The sequence below is a fragment of the Cyprinodon variegatus genome, unplaced genomic scaffold (genome assembly GCF_000732505.1).
Source record: "Cyprinodon variegatus isolate N-32 unplaced genomic scaffold, C_variegatus-1.0 Scaffold184, whole genome shotgun sequence".
Lineage (NCBI taxonomy): Eukaryota > Metazoa > Chordata > Actinopteri > Cyprinodontiformes > Cyprinodontidae > Cyprinodon > Cyprinodon variegatus.
The window spans coordinates 3,895-13,379 of record NW_015150637.1 but is presented as its reverse complement, the minus strand read 5'-3'; the positions used below and the strand labels follow the sequence as shown (position 1 = coordinate 13,379).

Here is a 9,485-nt window from a genome sequence, read left to right as displayed (position 1 = left end):
AAACAGCAGAAAGCTGCGATTGAATGAATGAAAGCTGATCAAATCACTTGATCTGTACATCAAGTGGTGTGAAAACAACCGGAGACATAAAAGACATCTGAAAATGCACCAAAAAGCTGCAAAAAGTTTTTTTTTCCTTTTTTTTGTGTATGTTCCGAGAAATAATATATAGTTATGGTATTTTAAAGCTATTCTGTTTATTCTATTCTTAAAGAATAAAGATGTGTACTGAAGGTGACATGAATTTTAACTCTTAATTTTATTTTTGTTCCAGAATGCTGTCTGCATGTACAGTGAAACTGCAAAGAGCTCTGAGCCGGAACACTTTATTATATCTGTTTGACCTTAATGCTTGAGAGAAATAATGTGACGACTTGTTTTTCATCTTCAGTGTGTATTAAAACAAAAACAAAAACCCACACATGTTAAACTTTTATATCTCTACTAATACCACTTTTATTGCCTAATCCAGTCATACGTGTCAATTTAAAGGCTGGTATGGGCAGTTAAGACATGGACTGTAGATTTATGCCTGATAGCTGACAAATGGTAGACTCATTATTACATATAATAACATACATTAAAAAACCCTCTCGTTTGCATTGCTTCATGAACTCTTATTGCACTGTGCTGTAAAGAGGTCCTTCATCACAGATAATATGGCTTACAGACGCATTTTTACCTGCACTGATGAGTGTTTTTGCTAGAGTTGTTAGTTTTATAAACAAATTAAATTCAGATTTGCATTTTTACAGGAAGGAATGTTACAGGAAGTCATTTAAAACATGGCTCTCAATGACTAAGAAACCGTTTGATTTACTGACATCGAAGCATAACTATCGAAAACAGACACGCTCCAGTGTCGTAATAGAAAAAAGGGGAAATAGTGCAGAGTTTTCTTGGGGTGTCTGTCCAGCGTGTGGACCTTCTTGGTCCAGGCGATATGTTTGATGCTGGTCTTTGGTTTTTTTCACATCTTTTTCTAACGTTCATGAGACTTCAGCAGGCTGAGCGCCAGCTTCTCCCACACTCTCCCCGAGGATTTCTTTGACTTGTTCCAGAGTCTCCGCCTGCCGGATCAGCTCCAGTTTAACCTGAAAGCGGAGGGAGATAAATATATAGATGTCACAGAATCAGTTGGCGATATGAAAGCTTACATCATGATTGGACATTGATTCTTTACCTGAAGCGACTGGGAGAGCTCGACGAAGTCCCTCTGCACAGCCTGGCTGGTGTCCACCTGAGAGCGAAGGCTGATCACTTGGCTACGAAGTTCCAGACACTGTTGGTGGAGGAGGGCCTGAAAGACACAGAGATGGGGATATTAACCCATATGAGCTTTAGACACATGCTGGGCAAACAGCTTTACAAACACGCATAAAAAATTTTTTGAATAATGTGGTATTTACCCCCTTTTTCTCAAAATGTCTAAAGAAAATCCAATGTAATCAACCGCCAAAAAAGACGTCCATCTAAGCTATGTAATCATTCATCAGAGAAGCAACCTACAGGGGTGGGGTTGACTATGGAGGAGTCATAATGATCCAGTTAAGGTGGAGCAAAGTAACCACCTCATCCTGATTGACATCAATACCAACACCACAGATGGAGTATATGGAAGGCAGGAGGAGAAAAGCAACTCAAGGTTCATGTTGGTGAGATGGCAAATAGGTAGAGGAAGGTCCTCTGATGAGACTGCTCCACCATCCACAACACAAGCTCACCACTGCATAACACAGTGTTGGTAACATCATGCTGCGGGGACGCCTTTCTTCAGCAGGGAGGGTAAAGCTGCTCCAAGCTGAGAAAACTGATTTAAATACAAAATGACTGAGAAAGAAACTGGTTAAGACTTCCAAAGACTTAGAAGGGGGCAGAGGTTAACTTTCTGGGAAAAAGGCGAAAATAGAGCCTGAGATTAAGTGGGACGGTTTGGATAATCTAGGGTTCAGATCCGTTTTGGTTACTTTTAGATGCCTCTCTGCTTCAAAACATCTGAATCCAATCAGGCATAAAACCAGCTGAGATTCTTCAAGGTGACCAAAACTGATATTCAGAACATTTTCTATCTGACCTTTCCTGAACCTTTGACCCAGAAAAAAGGACACATTTTCAGTCCACAGACGTTTACTTAACTTTCACAAACAAGCATCCTAAAAACCATGCAAAATTAGTCTTCATAAGATCCCAGTAAGATGCCTTAAACTTGGTGGTTGAAATGTGACAGAATGTAAAAAAAAAGTCAAATAAATATTTTTGCAAAGTGCTGAATCTGACAGATTTTGCTGCACAACAGACAATGGTGGATTAGCCCCATCTTGTTTAATCAAACTCGAGAGCCTTGGTTCTAAAAGCCGGTTTCATTTACTTTATCACTGGTGAGGGCTTTGTTGGTGTTCTGCAAATGAGTGAGCGCCACCCGCTGGGCTTCCAGCTCTTTGCGGCAGGTAAACAGCTCAGCCTGCTGCTGGTCCCTCTGAGCCTGGATCTTCTCTGTCTCTGTCCTCAAAGTGGAAAGCTGCACTGCAGAAAGAATCACAAGCACAGTTACATTAATAGCATTTCTGAGACTAATAACATCAGGGATAAATAACTTCTGGTATTACAGATGGCTTAGCAGGCTAATGATAAACCATGGTGTCCACTCACCCTCTAAAACATCTGATTTTGGTAGTTTTGATCAGCAGCCGCCATGAGGAATGAAGGAAAACAAAGAAACAGTTTAAGCATGGTGGAAGTTAGCCGTTAAGCAGATATTTAAACAATCCACAGACCGTTCTCCTCCGCCCGACTGTCCAACTGCTCCCTCAGATTGACTATCTCGATGCGAAGTCGCTCCTCACAGTGCGCCCCCTACAGGCAAAAGATAAACAATCAATTTCACAGAGGTCTTGCAGAAAATGAACATGTGCCGTTTTGTAAATGTGTCGTTTTCCTTCAGCATCCTCTAGTCTCTGATGGTTATGTGCTATTAAGCTGTCATTTTGCCAGGATTTTCATAGGCTGGCACATTTAATATCACCCAAACAGTTAAACTTTTCACAAGAAAGTCACTTTAATATAAGGAGTTTGATTTGAATAAGAACAAAAAATAAAAGAAGGGATACAGAACGTCACTATGTGAGGTTTTAGATCAAATACAACTCTTTCTTTAAGCAGAAAATGAAACTCCAGGAAAGGATTTTTTAATCAGAAAAACTAAATTTATAAGCTTGACCTTTTATTATTTCAGACTTTCACCTTTAGGTGCTTGGTTGCAAACAAAAAAAATTATATATTTTTTAATCCCTTCATTTGCAGACAGTACTGTACTGGCCTCAGTGCTAGAAAAGAACATTTGGGGGTCTACTACTAGACCTATTTGTTTTATAACGCTTGATATATTTAGTTAAAAAAAAAGAAATGTAAATTAAATCGACTCACTGCTGCTGTGGCATAAAAGCTTTTAATCAGCTGTTAAACAGCCTATTTCATTTGCTGTCTCAAAAGAGTTGTTTTTATTCTCCTGCTCCTTTTTAAATTTTGATCAGGTGTTCATTCCACTTAAATTACGAACTGAATTTTCATTAAAAAAAACAGCATTGACATATGCTAGCTTCTTAAATGGTAGATTTACCTGCTGCGTGTCTGAGATCGATGATCTGGGGTCCAATAAACGCTCATCGATGTCTTCTCCTTTCAGTCTGGACAGCTCACAGCACATTTTCCGCTGAGACAGAGACAACTCCGCCTGGACCCCAGAGGATACAGAAGAAGAACATTTCATTTGAATTCCTTAGGATTTCAATTTAGAAATATAAACAGTGTTTTAAAAAAAATAAATTCTAGTCTACTATCTTATTATAATCAGCAACTTGATTTCCATTTTAGTGTCAGGTCACTCACCAGCCGGCTCTGAACCGCATTCTGTGATTGGCTGAAAGATTTCTGTAAATCTTGAAGGAGAGTCTCTGAGGTCTGGACTTGAGACTGGAGCAATGAGACCTGAACACCAACAAACACATCAACTGGTGTTAAAACTGGTAGCCTTTACATGAAGCCCATTGAGACCGGAGATGCAGTGATCAGGTGACAGCTGATTTAAGGTCTGAGCTGAAGATTCAAACCTTAAAAGTCATTAATTTAACATTTGCTAAAACCAACAAAAACATCTGAATGGAGGATAAAGGATTTCCCACTGTGATAAGTTAGAATGAAACAGGGAATCAAACTATTATATGATGACAGTCTTCCTTTATTGCTTTATTTACTAAGATAAAAATGAAAAAGTATCAGTGGAAAGTTAACATTTTGATGTTTTTGGTGGGCAGGAGGAAATCTGATATTTCAGTATCTGATCTCCTGATGATTCAGCAATAGATTGAAAACAGTTGGATTGATTGATGATCATTTAATTAGGATGGCCAATCAGAGCAGAAAGCCCCACCTGTTTGTGGGTGTGGTGGGTTTGGGTATCCAGTTCTCTCTCCAGCTCCTCCTTCTCCGCCTGCAGTCGGCTCACTTCCCCTCGCAGGTCTGACAACTGCCCAAAAAAGAAAAAGAAAAAAAAAGTTTATAGCAGCCATCTCACTTTAAAGCTGTATTTGTATTAGTTGCCGTTTCTGGACCTGCGCATTGAGGGCATCCCAGTCACTGTGAGTTACTAGGCGGTGTCCCGCTGGGGGTAGGTAGATGGCTTCAGGAACTAGTGTTCCCGTGGAAACCAGTGATTCTGTGTCTTCCTGAGTGAGGAGTTTTCTGGGCAGAGATGGCGTGTCCAAGGAGAATGAGGACAGCGAGGCAGAGTCACAGTTCTGTAAGGAATAATACCCCTCAGCTGAAAGGGGCGACCCATCCTCCGCCGCTGCCTCAGGTTCTAGCGGTCCACTCCGCGTTTGGTCCGGCGGCGAAGCCGCTTCGTCCTCCTTCAAGCTATTGCCAACCGATGTCAGGGATTCATTGACGGAGACGTCGGATTCTGCCCTGCCCTTTTTGCTACCGGTCTAACAGGCACAGAAAAACAAACAATGAGATTCAGATTAAAATGCTTTACATTTTAAAGCAGAAGCAAACTGACCGTGTTGTGTCCACTGGTTCTCCTCCAGTCCACAGGCTGGGACTGCAGCACAGCTATCCTGGCTTCATACTGGGCTACAGTTGCTGATAAAACCGGATACTTACAATTAATTCAGGATATTTTACTAAGTCACTGCTCAAGAGCATTATTAGTTTCAATGGCCTACAATAACAGTTAAAAAAAAACTACTTGTGGTTTTAATGTTTACTTGATCAAAAACAGCAATGATTTTTATGATGGTATGATTTTTTTATTTCTTTTTACAAAGGTTTATAAACACAGAATTTCTCAAAGCTTTTTAATATAAAAAACGTTCTTTATACTCAGAGGAAAAAACAACAAGCGTTCACTTTAAATGTGAATTAGAACTTGGACAGTGTAAACAATCCCACTATTCTGAAATCCATCATCTTCTTACATCCTCTCAGCTTTTCAAACACACACGGTTGCTTCCTGACCTCTGAGAGCCTCCTGCAGAGACTGGATTTCTTCATCACATTGTTTCTGCAGCTCTGCCAGTTCCTCCTGTTTGCTCAGCTCACAGATTGTTGCCACGCCCTGCCAGTGCTCAGCCTGAGCTCGGCACTCAGCTAGCTGGGCCTGCAGGCTGCCCACTGAAAACAAGACACATTTATCATTTCTTTCTCTTTTTCTAGGAGGTCTAACATGAAACAGCCCCCATACAAGCTGGAACAGCCTTCTAATAAACTAAACTGATTCTTCAGTTACTGGGTTTCACACTTTATTATTTTAATTACATCATCATATAAAACACAATCAATTTTATTACAAGTCTTAAATATACTTAATTAACTGAAGGGTCTCACCACAACAGGATAGAAAGATTTTAACTATCACTACTTTTCAGCACTATTTAAGCCAGTGGTATCCAAAGTGTTGCATATGGATCATTTAAAGCCCTTTAAATCAGGCATCCCCAACCTCTGTCCTCGAGGCCCGCTGTCCTGCAGGTTTTAGAGGTTTCTCAGCTGATTATAGTGATTGCATTAGACCAAAAGCCTGTTAATCATCTTTTAATTGAAATCAGCTGTGCTGGAGCAGGGAAACCTCTAAAACCTGCAGGACAGCGGGCCTCGAGGACCGAAGTTGGGGATGTCTGCTTTAAATGATGTAGTTTGAAACGTTACACATTTTTTAGGGGAAATTCTTGTTAACTTAAATATTTTTTGAAAACCCTTCATGTTTTCATTAAACATGATTTTTACTAGAATATTATCTTAAAAATCCATTAACGTTTCCATATAAGCATACCTGGCTCCAATTTATTGAACTAGCCTATATATTTAGCAAGCATTTCTTATTATTGCAGAGGAGCCATTATTGCATTCTTGTTTCTGACTGACAACAAGAATCTAGACAAAAAAATCTAAAAAACATTATTTTTAAAAGTCAAAAGCTCTAATGACTTCATCTACTACTGTCAGCGAAAAATGGAAAAATGAAGCCATTTCACAATGAAACTGTTTAGAATTGTAGCCGAGCGTACTTTTATTTGACAGTTTTGCCCCAAATGGCAAAAAGGTTGGACAGCAAAAATAAAAATAAAGAAAAAATGCATTTAGCTTAAATTGCAGGGGAAAAAAACACTCTTCCAAACTTTAACTCATGCACTCAAACACTAGAGCTGGTTAATAAACCTTCAGCATATATCTCTGACTTTTTTAATTCCAAATCTAATTAATAACACATTTATTTCACCCTGTAGTTAAAAAAAATTACATAAGATAGTTTTGAAGACTAACTCTTAATTGCATTGTCCTTTCTACGAGTTAACCTGAATTCAGAGAGCAGCTAAAGCATGCTTGTAAAACAAGTTGGCACAAAAAATTTTTTAAAATGGGGATATTACACGACTTACTGGTTTCAACTTTGACCATGAATCTAAAAAAAAAAAAGTGTCAGGCTGAACACACTTTGATCTACGGAAGCCCCGAAAAATGCATTGTTTAATAAAAAAATAAAATAAATCCATATTTACTGAAAACGGAATATTCAACTGATCCATTGCCCAGCCCAACTCAGTCTATTTTTCTCTAAGATCTAAGTACATTGTTAATGCCAATCAACAGCAGGATGTTATTAAATGACAATGTACTTTGAACTCCTAATGCATGCTATCTAGGGCTGCAACAAACAAATTATTTTGCGAATCAATTAATCTGTTGATTAATTTTTGGATTATTAATCAGGTAGCAAAAGGCTCCTTAAAGATTTTTTTACAGAATTAAACCAGGTGAAACTAAACCTTTTCCACTTGAGGAGTTCTGGATAGAGCATATTGATGGAAAAGGGTGTTGTTGTTTTTTTATCTTAAATGCACAATATTTATATATATATATTTTTATAATTTTTATATAATTACTGCTCTAATTTCTGTCAGAAAAAGGCATATTTTAGAGTCTCTGCACTCCAGTTAATAATTAATCGATGCTAAATTAGTTGACGATTATTTCAATAATCAATTAATAAAGATTAATACAATTGTTTCAGCCCTAATGTTATCAGAAACATTCTTAAAAATATAAAATAAAACCTAACAGGAACATTCAGATCAATTTGAATGGCAGTGGAAATAAAAGAAGAAATGGAATATTTTTCCAGTCAGAAGTTATTATTAAGTCTCACTCGCCAGAAACAAACCTGCATGTGTTTACAAACCATTATATAATCTTCTATCCAATAATTTAGATAAATTAGAATAATGTAGCTTTTTATATCACCTTCAGAACTAGGAAGTATTTTTTTTCTGTTAAAACACTGAAGCCAATTTAATGCTAATAGTGTTCCACTGCCTTTACCGGATACATTACTTTTTTTATTTAGGTAGTTTATGTCAAAGCAATGCAAGCATTGAATAAACTTTACAGATTTGATACATTTAATAAACAGACTTTATAAATATACATAATTTAATGAGCGTTTTCAGACCCAACAGTAGGGTAACAAGAGGAAGCATTTGGATCAAGATTACAGAACTCAACAAAAAAAAAAAGACAGAAAGTGTAAAAACTTAATATTTACTGAGCCACTTTCTCCCAACTTTACACAGGGTTCCTACAGCATAAGGCAAGTTAAATTCAAGACTTTTTAATGCCACTTGAAATAAAAATTTAAGACCAAATTCACAAGAAACACAAGAAAAACCCACTTGTGACAACTTAACCCAAAGGTTTATTTTAACCTAAACCACTGCACTAATGTTTCACATTTTTAAAAGCAGGAAGAAAGCTAAAAAACACACAAATGACAGATATATTTCAACAATTATTTAACTGAATTCACAAACTTTGTTTTAGCAGGGAACAAAACAAATCAGTTTTAAAGCCACAACATAACCAGTACTAAGTCTTTTTTGCAGCTATTTTTCTTTGTATCGTTTTCTTAGTATGTTTGATTTGGTGATAAGTGGAGGCGTTCAGGGACAAACAACGCTTTTATTGGTTCCGCTATCGGCAAGGAAGCAATAATGGCGAGCCCTTTTTTTTTTTTTTTTTTTTTTTTATTAAAAAAAATAATTATAAATTCTCAATTTTAACATTTTTAATTATAAAATAATCCTATTTATGTTTTAAAAATTAAGATCTACGAAAGACTGATTTAAGACATTTTAATACCAATTAAGGCCTTAGTTTTATTTTGAAGAATTCAATGCCTTTTAAGACTTTTTAACGACCCGCAGGAACCCTGTTTATACCTTCCGGTTATTAAAACAGAGGACCAGACATGCTTCTCAATAGTTTCAAATACCACCAAACATTCTCTTCCATTTGAATTCCGAATAGTCAAAAATAGGTTGAGTAATTGAATTTTAGTTTTCCTTTTAACGTTAATGAATACTTGGTACTAGACTGAAATATGAGGAGCTTGTAATTTCTTTATTATAGTAGATGTCAGCATGAGTGGACTTGATAATAAACAGTGGACCAAAACCTGCAGAGGATGCCTTAAACGTATTGAGGAGGATTTTCTCAATTTTTTTTTCCACTTTAAAAAAAATGCACGTGAGAGAGCATGCATGAGCCCATTTCTTCTCATGCACGCTCTGTATAAAAGTTGCTGTTCTCATAGCTCATACAAGCTGACTGTGTGCACACTTCCTCCCTAACCTCTAAATCCTTCAATCATTATATAGAGCGGGGAATATATAGTGGACTTTATAGCAAACTCAGTCAACTTCCAGTTGGACCACTGCGCGGTGCCTGCGCCATCTTTGTTATTAGTCGCAATTTTCGCTACCCGACAGCCTATGGCGACAGCGGGGCCACCATGACAGCAAATCCCATAATGCTTTGCGAGGAGAGGTCTCTGCTTAAAGCATAATGGCATACACTCACCGGCCACTTTATTAGGTACCCCATGCTAGTAACGGGTTGGACCCCCTTTTGCCTTCAGAACTGCCTCAATTCTT

The 9,485-nt window shown here is 37.6% G+C and overlaps 1 protein-coding gene across 1 annotated transcript in view; it reads right to left on the bottom strand.

Annotated features, from left to right (window-relative positions):
- Positions 1–231: 231 nt before the first annotated feature.
- Positions 232–9,485, bottom strand: part of rabep2 (rabaptin, RAB GTPase binding effector protein 2) — a 12,043-nt gene continuing 2,789 nt past the window's right edge. The window contains exons 2-12 of the mRNA XM_015379018.1: positions 5,515–5,670; positions 5,057–5,139; positions 4,608–4,982; positions 4,427–4,522; positions 3,886–3,984; positions 3,617–3,730; positions 2,775–2,853; positions 2,650–2,661; positions 2,369–2,523; positions 1,184–1,300; positions 232–1,094 (exon numbers count right to left, since the gene is read on the bottom strand). Coding sequence (XP_015234504.1) covers positions 990–1,094; positions 1,184–1,300; positions 2,369–2,523; positions 2,650–2,661; positions 2,775–2,853; positions 3,617–3,730; positions 3,886–3,984; positions 4,427–4,522; positions 4,608–4,982; positions 5,057–5,139; positions 5,515–5,670 — 1,391 coding nt within the window. The 3' untranslated portion in view covers positions 232–989. The remainder of the gene's footprint in view (positions 1,095–1,183; positions 1,301–2,368; positions 2,524–2,649; positions 2,662–2,774; positions 2,854–3,616; positions 3,731–3,885; positions 3,985–4,426; positions 4,523–4,607; positions 4,983–5,056; positions 5,140–5,514; positions 5,671–9,485) is intronic.